Source organism: Elephas maximus, chromosome 1 (genome assembly GCF_024166365.1).
Source record: "Elephas maximus indicus isolate mEleMax1 chromosome 1, mEleMax1 primary haplotype, whole genome shotgun sequence".
Taxonomy (NCBI): domain Eukaryota; kingdom Metazoa; phylum Chordata; class Mammalia; order Proboscidea; family Elephantidae; genus Elephas; species Elephas maximus.
In genome coordinates, this window is record NC_064819.1 from 72,457,316 (window position 1) to 72,476,813 (window position 19,498).

The window sequence follows — 19,498 nt, forward strand, 5'->3', positions numbered from 1 at the left end:
AGCCTTGGTGGCGCAGTGGTTAAAAGTTTGGGTGCCAACCAAAAGGTCAGCAGTTCAAATCTACCAGCCACTCTTTGGAAACCCTGTGGAGCAGTTCCGCTCTGTCCTCTAGGGTTGCTATGAGTCAGAATTGAGTCGACGGCAACAGGTTGTTTTTTGGGGTTTAAAATGGGGGCAGAAATACCTGTCCTGCTAAAGACACTGTACTGTCCTGGAGATCTCACTTAATCACACAGTCCAGTGTGACAATTACCTTCTTTCCTCCTCCCCTGGAGTTTCACAGTCTGTTTTCATGGGTCTTGCTTTTTTTCCCCATTATGACAACTTTGAATCCAGTGGTGAGAAGACAGCTGAGATCCAGAAAGTAAAATTGAAATTGAGAAATGGTAAGCTCAGGGCTAACTTATATTATTATCATAAAAGGCTTTTTCTCGTACCTCAATAACTAAAGTCTGCAATTATTATTTATGGTTAAATTTACTTTTCTCATGTTTTCAAAAAAGCCAATAAAAGAAATGAGGAAATATTAATACTTTACATGAGTGAAAACAATACTAGTTGTATCGGTTTTATAAGACAACATGGATTAATGAGGTTGTCCGTGGCACTGCACATGTGAGCATTGAGGAAGACTGATCTGCAGTCTACTGAGGGAGACTGATGGTCTGGTGGTTTAGAATTTTCTAGGCTGCTCTTAGAAAGCAACTTTTTTTTTTTTTTTTTGAGATTGTGGAATTAAAGTTATAATAGTAAGTTATTTTTAAATAAACGTATTATTTTCTCCTTTCGTCTAGGAACTACACATTGAGATTTATGCCAATTCCTATGTATGATGCTTCTCAAGCCCTAAAAACAAACCCTGAAAAAACAGAAGAGGCTCTGCAGAAGGTATTGAAGAATTAATTACAATAAATTTCCCATTTGAATTGAATTGTGTTAATAATAATTCTGAATGTCTGAATCGTACTTTGTATTTTACAAAACTTTCTCATATTATCTTGTATTCTTATGATCACGACTGTCATAATGCTGACTTGGGGTGGAATAAAATAAGGAAGACTAAAACTTGTCATAGAATTTAAGCAGAATAAAATAACATGCTTATAACATCCACATGCCAGAGCTTAAGCATAGCTAACTTCTCGATCATCATTTGGAGCATGCATGGAACTGAATGTCAACTTGTGTAACCTCTATCCCCTTTATTCTCAATGGATAGAACTTTGTACTTTTTCTCATCAAGAAATTTAGGTTCTTATTGGGCTCTCCCTTCACAATTTTTGTCTAGAGATGTATGTAAATCCATATCCACTCTCACTTCCTTCTGGCAAACCTAGAAGATGATAACCTTCCCCCCTCCCTTCAACCTCAATCATCCACTGGTGCCTTTGGCTGTATCATTTCTGCCCTGGTAGGTGCTGAAAATTTACCCTGTGATTCATTCCTTTGGACTCAGATTCACTAAGAAGCTGAAATTAAAACTGAAAAAACATTTAATGTAAAATTTTTCCCTTTCCCAACACCTTACCACCATATCAGCAGGGCTCCAGTATAATTATACCAGATTACAAATACGACACAAACTCTACTTAAGAAAGAGTTCTTAGAGAAATCCAAAGACAAAAAAGAGTAAACAAAAACAAGGGAACTAGAGAAAATTAAATCCTCTGGCACTTACAACTATAGCAAATATCCACCACAGCCTACCTCCTAGCCAGATTAACATAAAATCTCACATTAGAAGCCTGATTCCCTCAGTCCCTGGCTTTCAACAAAAAATTGCAAGGTTTGCAGAAAAGCAAGAAAAAAAAACACAGTCTGAAGAGACAAATATCAAAACTAGACTCAGATAATGACAGGGATTTTGGAATTTTCAGGTAGAGAATTTAAAATAACTGGTTAATATATTAAAAGCTCTGGTGGAAAAAGTAGATAGTGTGCAAGAATAAATGGGTGATATAAGCAGAGAGATGGAAACTTTAAGGAAAAAATCAAAAGGAATTGATAGAAAAAACACTGTAACAGACAGTCTTCTCTGTAGACTAGACAGGGCTGAGGAAACAATCAGTGAGCTTGAAGATGTGTCAATAGAACCTTCCCAAACTAAAATGTGAAGAGGAAAAAAATGAGGGCGGGGGAGGGGAAAAGAAAAATAATATCCGAGAACTGTGGGACAATTCCAAAAGATGAAGCATGCATAATAGGAATACCAAAAGGAGACAAAAGAGAGAAAGGAGCAGAAGAAATGAAATACTTGATGATATGATGGCTGAGAATTTTCCAAAATTAATGATAGACACCAGACCACAGATCTGGAAAGGTCAGAGAACACCAAGCAGGATAAATACCCAAAAATTCTGTGCCTAGGCATGTCATATTTGAACTGCAGAAAACCAAAGACATGGAAGAAAATCTTGAAAGAAGCCAGAGGGGAGAAAATTACTTATAGAGAAACAAGGGTAAGGACTACAGTGACTTCCCATCAGAAACCATGCAAGCAAGAAGAAAGTGGAGTGAAAGTGCGATAGTGTTGAAAGAAAAATAAACACTAACCTAGAATTTCATATCCAGCAAAAACAACCAAAACCACTGTTATTGAGTCAGCAAAATTATCCTTCAAAAAGTGAAGGAGAACTAAAGACTTTCTCAGACAAAAACTGAGGGAATTTTTTGCCAGTGGACCTGTCATGCAGGAACTGTTAAAAGAAGTTCTTCAGAGAGAAGGAAAATTAGCTAGATGAAAAACTCAGATCTGTACAGAGAAAAGGAAGAGAAGTAGTGAAGGAATACATGAAGGTAAAATAAAATCATTTAGTTTTCTTATTCTTAATTAATCTAATAGATACCTGGTTTTTCAGAGGAATAATAGCCATGATGTATTAGGTGATTATAGCCTATGGATAAGTGAAATGAATGGAGCAATATTATAAGGGTCTCTCAGGAGGAAGGAATTAGGAATACTCTAAGCTACCTGTATTACCTGTGAAGCGGTGTATTGTTATTTGAAAGTAGACTCAAGATTAGTTGTATATTGCAAACTCTAGGGCAACCACTAAAAATGTTTTAAAAAGAAGTGTAATTACATAATGTTCTAAGAAAAGAGAGAAAATGGAATCATAAAAAAAAATTCTCAAGTAAAACCAGAGAAGGCAGAAAAGGGGCAGCCGGGGGGCGGTGGGGAGGAGAGGAAAAAAACAATGCGACAAATAGGAAACTGTTAAAAACATGGTGGATCTTAATCCAGTGTATCCAGGCATACTCTACAGATCAGAAAACTAAAAATACAAATAGGAAATAGGGATAAGGGCAAAGAGGATGCAAACATTGAATTTGTGGGTTTTTAATGAAAAGTCAGTGACTTTAAAGCTCATACTAATTGGTTTGTCTTAAGATACTTATTATGCTTTTACACATTCAAGTTTTCATTTTGATGGATAGAGCTCTGGCCTCTGGAAGAAATATAGCTCTTTATTTTTGTGATTCCATCTCAGTCTTTATAAGTTGTTGTTTTTCAAAACAAGGTATCAGGGTTTTTGCTTCTCGTGCTGTGAGAGTAGAGATGTCTCACTTGCTCTAGAATTTCTCCTAGATCGCCCTCTACTGCCCAGCGATGCTGGGGAACGTGATAATGGCCTTTATGTCCTTCCTTTTCCATTTGGCCTTACTCTGGCCTTCAGGCATTAGCACCCAGGAGGTAGGTTCACTGTCCTTGGTCAGTAATGACACATGGAAGGAACCTTTACCCTGCTAACTCAAGATATAAATAATTTAAGTGGGTAAAATATCTATGACTGATATTAAAGACACTTGAAAAATGTTATTCTTTGGTCCGCTTGAGCTAGTTTTTAGGAAAGAGCCTTGAATGTTGTTTTTCTAACAAATTGCCTGTAGGTTTAGTCTGTGGAGCTTGGCGCACCGGGAAAACGGTCTTTAACGTGTGGGCCAGCCCTGGGTGCACCTTTTTCGTGCCAGAGCCAAGAGCCTCCTGAATAAACAAATTCCTCCCAGAACCAGGTGACAGCCTACAAATGTAAAAGAACGCACAACAAAATGAAAGGACCTAAAGCGTGTGCCTGTTGTATTTCAGGGCAAGGATCTTTCTAGATAAAGCATCTTACATTGATGGTAATGTCACCTTGGTAAGAGATGACCTCTTAGAAAACAGCAAGAGAAAATTAATGTAATATAATGTCATGACATTAATGTGTCATTTTAATGATGTTTCATTTCAGGGATATGTTCATTTTTATAATTTCTTCATTTATGTTTGGTAGAAAAGTACATTTTCTGTTTTATAGTTCTAGGGATGATAGTAATTATAGTCTGTATTTTAATTGTTCCTAATTGATATTAAGTAGTAGTCATTTTAGCATATGGAAAATGAAAATGTAATAATGCTGAGAGCTTCACAGTTATTAGAAGTTCTTAACCAGGGCACCATAGTGACAAATTAAAAGCCAAATGGTTAAGTGGTATTATTAAACACACATACAACTGAAAAAAAAGAAGGAAAAAAAATCACAGATGACATAATTTGCCCATCTCAAATCATTTTTTAAAAAAAATCTCCACAGATATTCACATCTCCAGTGGTTAACTGTATATTTTTTGTTCAGTATATATCCAGATGTATCTTATTCATTCTTAATGCTTTATTTCAATCCAGTTATTATTTATTTACATTTTAGAGTTTCTCATAGGGGATTGTCTTTGTATAAAAACACAGGTTCAGACAACTTTAAGATTTTCCATTTTCTGTGGAAATTCACTTTCTTACTTGTTGTCATTTACTAAAATTAGTCCTGTTATTTGATTAAAAAAAAAAATCTCATGAATAACATTAGTATATATATTTGAATAATACCAGCCTGTTTCTTTCAAAATTTTTAGCTATTTTATCTTTTCCCCCCTTCAAATAAAGAATTCTTCCAAGTGCTGGTGGATTCTATCACTGGCTAAGTCTAAGAGGGCTGCAGAGTAGCATCTGTACTCCTTGGGGATATTTATTTAGCTTCTGAACTGTTTAAACCAAAAACAAAACAAAACTCGTTGCCTTTAAGTTGATTCTGACTCACAGCAACCCTATAGGACAGAGTAGAACTGTCCCATAGGGTTTCCAAGGAGCACCTGGTGGATTTGAACTGCCGACCTTTTGGTTAGCAGCTGGAGCTCTTAACTACTATGGCACCAGGGTTTCCTCTGAACTGTTTAGTAGTTAAAAATTCATGAGAGAGAAGGATTGAGATTGCGGCAAAAGATTGATGAAAAGTCACTAAACGTGGTCTGTAGCCCTGGAGGTAATTAAACATTGGCTTATCTTTGTCAGCTACTGAATCACATAGAAATTACTCCATTTACTCACAAGTTAAATTTCTAACTAAAACCCCAGTAATAAATCACAATGCTGCCCTGTTCCCACTCCCATATGTCTTACAGGTCAAGGCATGGGCAGGTTGTGTGTATTAGGGCAATGGTTTTAAGTTCAGCAACTGGGTGTTTCACTTACAATTATATTCTGTACTGAATTTCAGTGCTTTCTTGAAAGCTACATCTGCTTCCTTTCCAGATAGAAAACTATCTTCTCCGGAATCATGAGACTAGAAAATACCTTCAAGAGCAGGCCTATCGCCTACAGCAGGGCATCGTCACCAGCACCACGCAGCAGGTGAGAGAGCACCAGGGTTCTCCTTCCACTCACTCCCAAGTTGATCCTTCTAGGAGCAAAGGACCTCATTGTTTGAATCATTCCCAGTGGAGCAATAAGAGCTGATTTCTGTCAATGACAACAGATTTAAGTAAATTTGGGGGAGAGAGATCAAGGGAAATGTAGACTAATTCTAATGATAAATACGCACTTTTAATCAATGATTTTGTGCCTTTTAAGATTACCAATGAGGCCTTAGATTTATATACAAATATTAAAAACAACAAAAAAAACAAAAAACCATACCCATTGCCACTGAGTCAATTCCAACTCATAGCGACCTTATAGGACAGAGTAGAACTGCCCATAGGGTTTCCAAGGAGAGGCTGGTAGATTCAAGCTACCAACTTTTTGGTTAGCAGCCAAACACTTAACCACTGCGCCGCCAAGGCTCCATACAAATATTAGGAACCCATAGATAATAAAATCTAAGGGTAATCAAATTGGCTACTTTGGAGACATTCTGTTCCTCTCTCTCTACCCCTTTGCACTTCCTTGAGTAAACCAAAAAACCAAACCCTTTCCTGTCGAGTCAGTTCCAACTCACAGTGACCCTATAGGTCAGCGGAGAACTTCCTCATAGGGTTTCTAAGAAGCAGCTGGTGGATTTGAACAGCGAATGCTTTGATTAGCAGAAATTTCCAGATTTTTCTTGAATAATGAAGAATTTGTTGAATATTAATATTTAAGTGCTGCAGAGAAAACTGAGATGCTTTTCTCTTTTACCTCATCCTTCTCTCTACCCAACTTTAGAGAAGGAAAAAAGAAATTATAATTGGAAAAAAAAAAAAAAAACATAGTGTAGAAACTTCCCCTCCAAAAATATAAACCAAAACCAAGAATCATAAGACATTTGAGGAAAACCAGTAGCATGTCAAAGAAAGACCAAGGTAAATGAAAGAACTGAGCCCAGATAGTTCGGAGTACAACAGAGGATTTTTTTTTTTTAATTTCTAATTCGTAAATTCAGTGGGATTTGAGAGACTATGGGATTTGAGAGACTATTACGTCTATAAAATAAGAATAGACTGCTATGAAAAGGAGTAGAGAACAAGAAGCAATGCGTAACAGTTAAAAATATGATTACTGAAATATAAAGTTAAATAAACTGATAGCACAAAAACTAAGCTGTTTCTCTGAGGAAAAAAAATCAAGGAAATCTCTATAGCATGTAGTAAAAAGACAAAGAAATGAAAAGTAGGAGAAAAAAGTAAATTATAAATGACAAGTAGATTCAAAATGACGATCATCCTCCTAATAAAAAAATAGGAGCTTCAAAATTAAAAAAGAATATAAAATAGTGTATAGTATGGAGCCCTGGTGTCGTATTGGTTAAGCATTTGGCTTGCTAATCAAAAGGTTGGCAGTTTGAAACCACCAGCTGCTCCTTGGGAACGGTATGATGTGGTTCTACTCTGTCCTATAGGGTCTCTATGAGCTGGAATCGACTTGACAGAAACAGGTATATAGTATAGTATAATGTAATGTATAGAAAAGTATATATAATAAAAACCATGTCCTATTAGTCTGGGGGTTGATGTGACCCATCAAAAGTAATCAGAACGAGCCACTCCTGGAGGTCATCTTTCAGCTGAATAATAGACTAGCCTATAAAATTAACAATAACACCTATGAGGAATGCGTTCCTTAGAACTGTGTCAACTATATGAGACCAAGAGGGCAACATTTGCCCAAAATCGAAGACAAGAAGGCAGGGAGGGGCAGAGAAATTTGATGAAATGGAATCAGGGAACCCAGGGGAGAAATAGGGACAGTGCTTACATATTGTAGGGATTGCAACCAGTGTCATGGAACAATTTGCGTATTGATTATTGAACGGGAAATTTTATTGCTGTGTAAAACTTTCACCTAAAACACAATAAAATGTTTTAAAAAAAATTAATCAGAATGAATAGCATAAACATCCACACCTAAAGGCATCCTGGTGAAATTTCAGAACACTTAGGATAAGGAAGAAAATCTTAAAGAGAGAATAAATGGCTGTTTTACAAGGAAACAAAACACCAATTCTTAGCACCAATCTCAATTACTAGAAGGAAACAATGTAATGTCATCAAAGTTCAGAAGTAGATTTATTTTGACTGATAATTCTATACCTAGCCATTCTGTCAGTCACCTTTGAGAACAGGATAAAAACATTTTCAGATGTGGACTTAGAAATTTTACCCCACATTCCATATGAAAAAGTTACTTTAGAAAATACTCTAGCCTAGTATATAAGCAATAAACTATAGCGAAAAAAAAAATCATACAAGAAGCTATGAAAGCTGAAATAATGTTTAAAAAATTGCTACTTTGGGACAGTTTACTTTGTGTTGTTTTTGTTGTTAGGTGCCATTGAGGCAGTTTCAACTCATAGCAACACTGTATACAATAGAACGAGATGTTGCCCGATCTTGTACCGTCCTCACAATTGTTGCTATGTTTAAGCCCATTGTTGCAGCCAGTGTCACGTTTCTTTCCCTCTGGATCTATAATCGTAACTTTGTAACTGCCTTTTAGAGAGTTTAAAATTTTAATGTCAGCTTAGACAAGATGGGAAGACTTTATTGTTACTTGACAGATTGTAGGTATTGAATATCCTGATAATGTAAAAATAATGAAACCAACTCAAATCAGGAATTGAAGGGGAGACAGTTTAGTGATAGAAGTATTCTAAACTTTTAGTTTTTATTTCATGGGATCAACTGCTGTTTTCTAGAAATCATTAATATAAAAAGATAAATCTATTTACATTTGAAATGTATACCATCAGAAGAATGAAAGAATTAGAAGGTTTTCCAAGGGTTTGTGGCTGCATATTGAGAAGAACTGACTGGTAGGGAAATGTTTGTCATTTGTGACCATCTTATATGATTTACCCTATTTTCTTACCTTGCACAGATGTCATTTTAATTTTTTTTCTTAAAAGAGAATGAGAAAAGACATCTAATAAAAGCAGCCAGTCTAAAATTCCAGTTAGATAAAATGACATGTATGACTAGAGATTTGCAAAAGGGTGTTCACCAAAATGAAAATGATGGTTTTCTCAGGTGGTGTGATTATTCTCCAGTAGTGCTTGAATATCTTACAGTAAAGCATCTATTATTTGTATAAGAACAGGTAAAGCTATTTGTGTTGAAAAAGAAAGAAAAAAAAATAGTTACGAATATCAGTGAGGTAGCAGGGAGTTTTGAGAAAGAAAATATTATTTTGACTTACCAATGCCTTAAAAATCTGTAAGGGATTAATGTTACCCTAGTACTTTATGGTTTACGGTTACTTTCTGGTTTTAGTGTTTAACATTAAATGCAACGAGAGTGCTAAAATCTTACATTGAACCTTTGCCTTGGGTTCGTTTATGAGCTATCATAACGTAGGCTTATTTTTTTTTTTAATACAACATCTTCCCAACTTTTCCTTATTCAGAAGGGGTTTTTCCCATCCAAAAAGATTATCACAGCAACCTTTAATGCTAATTCTTAGAAGTAAGGTTCGTCTTCTCGATAGAGAGAAAATTGTACACAGGAGACATACATGGATGTTTAATTCTGCTATCTGAGTCGTTATGCAGTGGGTATATTGCTACCTTTTTGCTTTGGGGATTACTCAGGACATAATGATTTTGCAGTTTTCCAACTTTAATCTTTTCAGCTACTTTAGGGGAAAGTTACCTTGAAGGCTCCAGGAATCTGAATAAAGGAAGAATAGACCCTCTGTGACAATTGTTCTTACCCTGCCAACCCCATAGCCCATCATCATCCCCAGGTGACACTGAAGGACTTGAAATATGTTTTAATGAAACATTAGTCTCAAACTATTAATGTATGTTTTTGTCTGTTGGCTTTCTTTGCTAAGGGCTTTCTTTGTTATAAGACTCAACACTTCACCTCTGCTCTTGATTCCTTCTTTTCTTGCTCGGAAACCCTCATAAGCAGGGGTCAGCAAAGTTTTTCTGTAAAGATTCAGATACTACGTATTTTAGGCTTTGTAGCCCGCACGGTCTCTGTTGCAGCCACTCAACACCGCTCTTGTAGCATGAAAGCAGCCATAGACTAGACAATATGTAAGTGAATGAATGTGTTTGTTCCAATAAAAGTTTATTTACAAAAACAGACCTGGAGTTGGCCCACTGCCAACCATCTTAGTCATTCAGGGTTGCTATAACAGAAATACCACAAGTGAATGGCTTTAACAAAGAGAAATTTATTCTCTTACAGTCTAGTATATTAAAAGGGACCTCAGAACTATGTCATGGTAGGAATGGTAAAAGGAACTGGAATGTTTAGCCTGAAGAAAAGAAGGTTAGGAGAGAATGGATAGCTGTGTCCAAGTGAAAGACTGGCATGGGGAAGAGAGATTGTTACTGTTTACGGTATGCTGAAGGGGTAACACATGGGACCTGTAAGTAGGACATGGAAAGATGAATTAGGGCTCAAAGAAGACCATGTCCCAGAACAACAGAGTACTTCTTGGAATGAAGTGAGCATCTTGTCATTATAGGTGTTCAAATTCTTGGTAGTCAACAACTTTTCTGTGTTGCTTTAGAACAACTGAACAATAGCAATTAGGATGAAATAGGTTACGTTAAAAAGCCCTAGTGTCCTCATCTTCCATGAAGTGTTCTGATGGATAACCCAAGAGAAATTCAGATTACAGTTTCTCAGATTGAATCTCCCTTTATTTTGAATTGAATCTCCTTGAGCCTTTTGGCTTGCAAACTCCTTTAATCTTCATGCTTTATGTATTTTAGGGTCTTGAATTATGAAGTGACGGACATAATAGACTGATACACAAGATGCTTGATTTCCTTTTTTTCAGATTTTCACTTTGCACTCTAATCATTCTGTATCATCTTGAATAAATCATTAAACTTTTCTAGGATTTCAGCTCTAAATTTAGCAATAAGGAGACTGTGTATAATCTATTGGGCTTTGCTAAACTTTTGCAAGTGTAGCTTAGAAGAATCCTTGCAACATGTAAGATTTTATGTCCTCTTTGAAGAACTGAATTTTTATGTTACTTTTGGAAGTGATTGAAAAATGTTACATTTAAAGACCATTTTGTTAGTTCATTTAAACTCCCACTCCCTGGAAAATGCTTAATGCACGTACTTCATGAGTCTCTTTGGTGCCTCGTAATTATTAAAGATGATGATCTTTATAGTACGCACAGCCACATGCCTCTCAAATTAGTCTGTTGTGGCCCCAGATGTGTATCAGTTCCTTTCTTAGTGTGTGATTTATTTTGTCTCTTAAAATTAGGTATTCATTCTTGGTAAGATGTGAATTATCGCTGACCACTTTTGCTTCAGGAAGCACAGATCAATACAATAGTTAGGACAGTTAAAATTTATATCAATCAAGATCTTTTCGAACATATAGTTAGCTCTCTGCAGGGAATTTGGTAAATGTAGAAAGTTAAGAGATGATCTCTGCCTACAAGCTTGGATTTTAATTGGAGAGACAGTTTGACATGAGAAGCATTATACATCTAGCTTTGTTTTCTCACGGAAGAGCTCTAGATAGTCCACTTTCGTAGCCTCAATAAATCTTACAGTTTTAAGAGCTGTTCTTCATATACATCGAAGTTGACATTACTGACCCTTGGTCAATAGAAGAGGTGCTTTGAATGGTGGTATTTTATGTGATTATCTTCATAATACATGAGAAAAGAAGACCCATCTTCTTTTCAGGTGGGCATTGTGGACTGTCTTATATAAAAGGGAAAAAGAGAGGTGGCAGGGCTGCAGCAGTGGACACGGGATCTGAAGTCAGACCTGAAGTCTTCCTACCTAGTGGAGGAAAGTTTCTATTATTTTGGAATTTGGCGGCGGGGGGAGGGGGGTGGGGGGTGAGGGGCTAGACTTTGACTTCCTGTAGTTGTGATTTCAAATCATTAAAACCAAACAATAGTTCAGTTTAACTTGTAAAAAATGTCTGCCTTGAGCCTTATGCTCTTTTAAGAACTCTATGTATGGAATCAGATTGGCAACAGCAGCTCCAAAGATTAAGTAGGAACCGTAGGGGCAGTGAGCTTAGGTTAATGGGGGAGGAACAACTCAGAAAAGGAGGGTAAGAATGGTTGCACAACTTGAAGAATCGTAGTCAGTGTCACTGAATTGTACCTGTAGAAACTATTGAATTGGCGTATGGTTTGCTGGGTATGTTCTCAATGATAACAACAAAATAAAAGTTAAACAAAAGCACTTAATAAAAAACAAACTGAAGTGTGAATTTAAATAAAAAAGAATATTGCTAGATTGTCATCTTTGCCAAATGAATTATCAGATGGATTGGGACTCTTTATATTTATTTATTTATTGTACTTTAGATGGTTTACAGAACAAATTAGTTTCTCATTGAACAGTTAGTACACATATTGTTCTATGACATTGGTTAACAACCCCAAGACATGTCAACACTCTCCCTTCTCGACCTTGGTTCCCTATTACCAGCTTTCCTGTCCCTTCCTGCCTTCTAGTCCTTGCCCCTGCCCTGCTGTGCCCCTTTAGTCTCGTTTTGTTTCATGGCCCTATCTAAACTTTGGCTGAAGGGTGAACCTCGGGAGTGACTTCATGACTGAGTTAAAAGGGTATACAGGGGCCATACTCTCGGGGTTTCTCTGGTCTCTGTCAGGTCAGTAAGTCTGGTCTTTTTTTGTGAGTTACAGTTTTGTTCAACATTTTCTCCAGCTCTGTTCGGGACCCTCTATGTGATCCCTGTCAGAACAGTCAGTTGTACTGGACTCAGTCTGGTGGATGCTGTGGTCGTTGTGGTCCATTAATCCTGGATTGGGATTCTTGACATGTGAGGTCTATGGAGAATGAACAATTTTTTAAGACCGTGAACTAGACAACTTACAGCTCTGACCTAAACATGGGAGGAACTTTTAAAATCACACTGTGGTTATCTTTTTCTTTAGACTTGTTAGGTTTGTTTCTTCTTCCTATGAGTACAAATATACAAGAGCATAATCTTATCTTTTGGGAGGTTTTTTTTTTTTTATTTCTCATTGGGTTTTATATTTAAACTCATGTAACAACTGGAAATAATTCAGGTGCAATTAACCTGGGAGGGGACTTTATTGGAATAGAGTTAGATGTTATTAGCATTATTATCTATGTTGTATCTATGTTACTGTTCACAAGTTCAACTTGCTTTTTTGTCTTGCTAGTTCTTAATTTATATCAAAGACTATCTGAAGTAATTAAAAAAAAATCAACCTCCAGGGGATGTTCTGGTTCTTATAATATTGAGACCACCTGGCCACGGGCATCATTTTTAGTCAGCTCAACAGTCTCAGAGTTGCACATTCCATTTCTCTGTTTCCCTACTGCCCACCCCACTATGTCTGCGGATCCCACATGTGTCTGAGCAGAACGGTGCCCTACAGGGTTTTCAGTGGCTGATTTTTCAGAAGTAGATCACCAGGCTTTTCTTCCAAGGCACCTCTGGATGGACCTGAACCTCTAGCCTTTAGGTTAGCAGCCAACCATGTTAACTGTTTGTAGCACCCAGGGTCCTGGTCCACATAAAAGTTAATGATAGTGAGAATGGTTATACAACTCGAAGAATGTAAATGATGTCACTGTACATATAGAATTTGTGGAAATGCTGTATCTTTTGCTGTGCATATTTTCACCAAAAATTAACATAAATTCATTTTTAAAAAGTTAATGAAGGAGAGTTACTATGTAGCAAACTGTCACTGAGTAGCTGTAAAATCCTGAATCATCAAGAAATAATTCACTTTTGCTCTCCCTGCTGCGTATCCTAAGGCAGGAAAGGAGACTGAAATGCCTTAAATGTTCTTTTCTGGAGTTGATGCTGCCAGAGTTTTCCTGTATAAATAGTTAAGGTACTAACTGTCCATAAGCTGTGTTCTTGAAGATTCCAGTGAGAGAGATTTTCTTCCTCATTCATTCTGTGTTTCCTTCTGTCTGAATATTGCCTGTCCTGACTCGGATGCTTGCTGTCATTTTTCTGGTTTGGAGCAGATGATTGACAGAATCTGTGTGAAAGTACAAGACCATCTCAACTCGTTACGAAATTGTGGGGGAGATGCTGTCCAGGAAGATTTAAAATCGGCGGAAAGGCTCATGCGTGATGCTAAGAACTCGAAAACGGTAAGTTCCACTTCAGGCGATGTGAAAGTTTTGTGTATTTAAAAAAAACAAGACTGTTTTAGGTTGTGTGAAGGCCCTTCTGAAGTATAATAAACTCTTCAGTATTCGTAAAATCCAGTTTTATAAACTATAAAATAAGATGATTTGCCTCAAAATTATTCGGCGCAAAGTAGGGCAAGAAATTGGTAGGAATTTAGTTTAAACAAGTTGTAACGTAGATTTATATCCAGTTGAGGCTTTTTGACAAATACAAGAAAGTTTCTTATACTATTCACTTATTTTTGGATGTTTTAAATTTTCCGTAAGAAAAAGACTCTTGTAAATTCAATTTTAGAAATTATTTCTAACTTTGTTTACCTGTGTATCCAATTCTAAGAGTACTAATGTTTGGCAGACTGAATTTGTCTTTGCCTCGTTTCTACTAATTGTCAATAATCAAGATGTAAAATGAAAAGCAGAATATGGTTTACAAAGGATGTATTAGGGCCCTGAATATCTGAGAGGTAAAAACCCCATCACCATTGAGTCAATTCTGACTCATAGTGACCCTATAGGACAGAGTAGAACTGCCCCATAGAGTTTCCAAGGAGTGCCTGGTGGATTTGAACTGCTGACCCTTAACTACTATGCCACGAGGGTTTCATCTGAGAGGTAGTTGTAGTTTAAATGAGTAACTGCTTGTTTAAAATTATCCTAGATCTAAGCTGATACTATGAAACTCCTTTCTGTCTCCTCTAAACTTAGAATTTGGTTCCTAGAGTGGGACTATTTAGTAGAGAGAGGACTAGCTGGCAATCACAAAACTTGGGATCTAGTCCTGGCTGTGTTACTAGAATCACATAGTCATCAAATATCATAAGAGATTTATTTACAAATCATAAAAACTCTCATACCCTAGATGTGGACATGAAGGCACAAAGGGACAATAAACTCTTCCTGTGGTCTCAGAGTTGGTTAATGACAGAAGTGGCCACCATGGAGGTCTCCTAATCCCCAGCCTAGTGTTTCTTAAGATTGTTGTGATTTCTTGTATAATTTCTACAAAGCTCCTGGACCTCAGTTTATTAGTCTGTAAGAAGGTTCTCTGAGAACAGATTATCCCTGATAATATTTCTTCAAATATTGGCTTTCTCCATCCTCTTCATTAACTCTGTGATGACTTTGGTGCATATTTAAATATTTTTTTCAATTATGGAGAGGTTAGTTTTGATTTTTCTTTCAGTTGTTACCCAATTTATACCATGTTGGTGGTGCATCTTGGGCGGAAGCCAGTGGCTTGTCATCCAGTCCAATTCAGGAGACCCTGGAATCAATGGCTGTAGAAGTTACACGAGTTGTAGATGAACAACTAAAGGTTGGTGGTTTTTTTGTTTTTTTGGGGGGGCGGGAAATAAAGTTGTTATGATTCAACTATGTGTGATAGCATTTTGTACCATCGCCACATATGTTTTATAGGAGTGTGTGTGTGTATGTCTGTGTGCATGCACACACATACACACTTGTGTGTAAAAAATTGAAGAGTATCTCCAACTTCTTTTATAAGCTGTGGAACAACTTCTTACTAATGAAGTCAAATAAAATCTCTCAAAATTCAATTTTATTTTTGATGGTATATCTCTAACTGTACTTGCTATATGATAGATCACCAGTGGCTTCACTGATGAGGGAATGATTGATTTCTACTTAAAGGCAGAAAGAGGGGTCTGCTTCAGGAAAAAATGTCTTCTGTTACTACACTTGCTTTAGAGAACGGGAAGGACGATAGGAGCCGTGCTTATAGTACCTAGATACTGCTTACTTGGGGAGTCTGCCAAGGCAAATAGAATAATGATCCTTTTAAATGGCTGGTTGTAAGGCTAGGAAAGGGATTTAGAATGATGTTACAAGGTACCAAAAGTAGCAGAGACCTGCCTATAGGCTCACTGACTGAAAAAAAAGGGAGGGAAAAAAAATCTCTTGAAATTTTAAAAGGTAGAGGAACCTAAGGAGGAGTCCCTGGGGGATGCAAATGGTGAAACACTTGACTACTGGTCAAAAGATTGGTGGTTCGAACCCTCCCAGAGGCACCTCAGAAGAAAGGCCTAGTAATCTCCTTCCCACAAGTCAGCCATTAAAAACCCTGTGGACCACAGTTCTACTCTGTACACTTGGGGTCGCCGTGAGTTGAAATCAGCTCAGTGGCAACTGGCAACAACAATGAGAGTAATCTTGACCAGATTTTTTTAAAGGTAACTTTATAAACCATGACTCAAGTCAACCACACCTTAGCCCTCAAAGTGACATCTTTGCTTTTCAACACGTTGAGGAGGTCTTTTGCAGCAGATTTGCCTAATGCAATACATCGTTTGATTTCTTGACTGCTGCTTCCATGAGTATTGATTGTGGATCCAAGTAAAATGAAATCCTTGACAACTTCAATCTTTCCTCCATCTAACGTGATGTTGCTCATTGGTCCAGTTGTGAGGATTTTTGTTTTCTTTATATTGAGGTGTAATTCATACTGAAGGCTGTAGTCTTTGATCTTCATTAGTAGGTACTTCAAGCTCTCTTCACTTTCAGCAAGCAAGGTTGTGTCATCTGCATATCACCGGTTGTTAACGAGTCTTTTTCCAGTCCTATTGCCATGTTCTTCATATAGTCCAGCTTCTTGGATTGTTTGTTTAGCATACAGATTGAATAAGTATGGTGAAAGAATACAACCCTGATGCACACTTTTTCTGATTTTAAGCCACGCAGTATCCCCTCGTTCTGTTCAAACAACTGCCTCTTGGTCTATGTACAGGTTCTGCATGAGCACAATTAAGTGTTCTGGCATTCCCATTCTTTATGATGTTATCCATAATTTGTTATGGTCCACAATTTAGTAAGGAAGACCAAAGAAGAATTGAGGCCTTTGAATTATGGTATTGGCAGAAAATATTGAATATACCATGGACTGCCACAAATTTTGTCTTAGAAGAAGTACAGCCAGAATGTTTCTTAGATGGAAGGATGGTAAGACATGTTATCCGGAGGGACCTGTCCCTGGAGAAAGACATCATGCTTGGTGAAGCAGAGGGTCAGCAAAAAAGAGGAAGACTCTCAATGAGATAGATCGACACAGTGACTGCAACAGTGGGCTTAGACATAGCAAAGGTTGTGAGGATGGCCCAGGACTGGGCAGTATTCCATCCTGTTGTACGTAAGGTTGCTATGAGTCAGAACTGACTCAACAGCACTTAACAACAACAGCTTTATAAAATAGCTATACCAAGGAAATTGCACATCCAGGAAGTTTTCAGTCTGTTCAAGGGTGCCTTAAAAAACCTTGTCTTAATTGCTATAATTATTTGTTTTGAGAAAAAAGTTGCTGCAACACATAGGGATTTGATGTGCAACTCAAGAATAACTTTGCAATATGCTAATTACTCTCTTTGCAAATGAAGTTAATGAGGGAGAAAACGTTGTGGATTATTTAGGAGTTTAAGCTCCTGTCTTCCTTTGCTTATAATATGAGGAGACTATTGGGTATCATTTTGATTGTATTTAACTGGTTATTTTCTGAGCAGAGACAGATGGGTAGAAAAGGGACTGGTTGGTTGGTATAGAATTCTGTCAGACCATTTTTTACCTAATAGAACTTGTTCTATGCTCCACGAAGGAAAGCATACTTCTTACATATTTAAAATAAAATCAGCTTTGGTTGTGTATTTCTGACTGCAAAAAATGAAGCTTACTGTCTTAGTTATCTAGTGCTGTTGTAACAGAATACCACAAGTGGATTGCTTTAACAAAGAGAAATTCATTCTCTCACAATCTAGCAGGCTAGAAGTCCACATTCAGGGCATCAGCTTCAGGGGAAAGCTTTTCTCTCTGTTAACTCTGGAGAAAGGTCCATTCTTCCCCTGGACTAGTAGCTTTTCAGCACAGAGACCCCAGGTCCACAGGATGTGTGCTCCTGGCTCTGCTTTCTTGGTGGTGTGAAGGTCCCAGGTCTCTCTGCTTGCTTCTTTCTTTTATATCTCAAAAGAGGTTGGCCTAAAACACAACCTAATCTTGTAGATTGAGTCCTGCCTCATTAACATAACTGCTGATTATCCTGCCTCATTAACATCATAGAGGCAGGATTTACAACACACGGGATAATCACATCAAATGACAAAATGGTGGACAATCACACAATACTGGAAATCATAGCCTGGCCAAGTTGACACACATTTTTGGGGGACACAATTCAATCCATAACACTTACTCCTTGTGAAACATTGAAACAGTATAAGTGTAAAAGATGAGAGTAAAACCACTCGAAATCCCAGAGTAGCATCACTGTTAATAATTTCATGAATTTCTAGACATCTGTGCACACATACAATTTTACGTAAATGTGATCATACTATACAGTATTATCTTAAGGTAAGAGGGCCAGTGAAAAAGAGGAAGACCCTTGATGAGATGGATTCACACAGTGGCTGCAACAATGGGCTTAAACACAGCAGTGATTGTGAGGATGGCACAAGACTTGGCAGTGTTTCTTCTTTTGTACATAGGGACCCTATGAGTCAGAACTGACTCCATGGCACCCAACAACAACAACAGCATCATGGATATCATTCTAGATCAGTGAATAATCATTATCATTTTTCATGGCTATATGTTATTCTATTATATAGACATATTAGCAAGATTTGTTTTCCTATTTTTGATTAATTCTGTTAGGTTAACCTATTGCCTTCAAGTCAATTCCTACCGTGGTGACCCACGTGTTAGACAGTAAAACTGCTCCACAGGGTTTTCTTGACTGTAATCTTTATGGAAGCAGATTGCCAGGCTTTTCTTACATGGCACCACTGGTTGAGGTCGAGCTGCCAACCCTTAAGTTAGTAGTCAAGTGCAAACCATTTGCACTACCCAGGATTAAATTCCTATAATTGACACATTGCTAGATCAGATGGTACTTGGATTTTACACTTTCATATGTATTCTCAAACAGCCCTCAAGTAGTCCAGGCGATTGCCCATTTTGCCACATCCTCACCACCTCTAAGGGTATCAACCCTTTAATATTCGTCCATGTAAATGGCTAAAGAAATGATATCTTATGGCTTTTGAACTTCTTTAATAACCAGTGATACATCAAGTAACGTTACTACCCATTTGTGTTTCTTCTTTTGCAAATTACCTACTCACGTCCATTGCTTACTTTTGCCTTTGAAATATTTGTGAGAACTCCTTACAGACTAAGAATTGGCTGGCATTTAAATCGGCATGGAATTTTGCAACATGAACATCCCTGTCAAACAGCCTCTTACCATCACTTGTTGCTTCTCTTGGTCTAAACCACAACCCTGTACCTCTTTGTGTCCATTTCCTTTTCATTGCACCAAATGGTTGAAGTAGACTTGCCATTCCTGAGAGGGAGTGGAGGATAAGGGACTCCCTGGGTGGTACAAACGGTTAGTGTGCTTAGCTGTTAACTGAAAGGTTGGAGGTTCAAGTTCACCCAGAGGCACCTCAGAAGAAGGGCCTGGTGATCTACTTGTGAAAAATTGGCCATTGCAAACCTTGTGGAGCACAATTCTCTGACACACATGGGGTTGCCGTGAGTCAGAGTTAAGGTGATGGCAACTGGTTACCAGCAAGAGGGCAAAGATCTGAAGTCAGAGGCATTTGAGTTTTTAAAAGGCTGAA

The 19,498-nt window shown here is 37.4% G+C and overlaps 1 protein-coding gene across 7 annotated transcripts in view; it reads left to right on the forward strand.

The window, feature by feature from the left end:
- CARMIL1 (capping protein regulator and myosin 1 linker 1) overlaps positions 1 to 19,498 on the forward strand; it is a 398,843-nt gene that overhangs the window by 288,811 nt on the left and 90,534 nt on the right. For all 7 annotated transcript variants that reach the window (XM_049884969.1, XM_049884962.1, XM_049884966.1 and 4 more), the window contains 4 exons: positions 795 to 888; positions 5,567 to 5,665; positions 13,704 to 13,832; positions 15,055 to 15,186. In XM_049884969.1, coding sequence (XP_049740926.1) covers positions 795 to 888; positions 5,567 to 5,665; positions 13,704 to 13,832; positions 15,055 to 15,186 — 454 coding nt within the window. The remainder of the gene's footprint in view (positions 1 to 794; positions 889 to 5,566; positions 5,666 to 13,703; positions 13,833 to 15,054; positions 15,187 to 19,498) is intronic.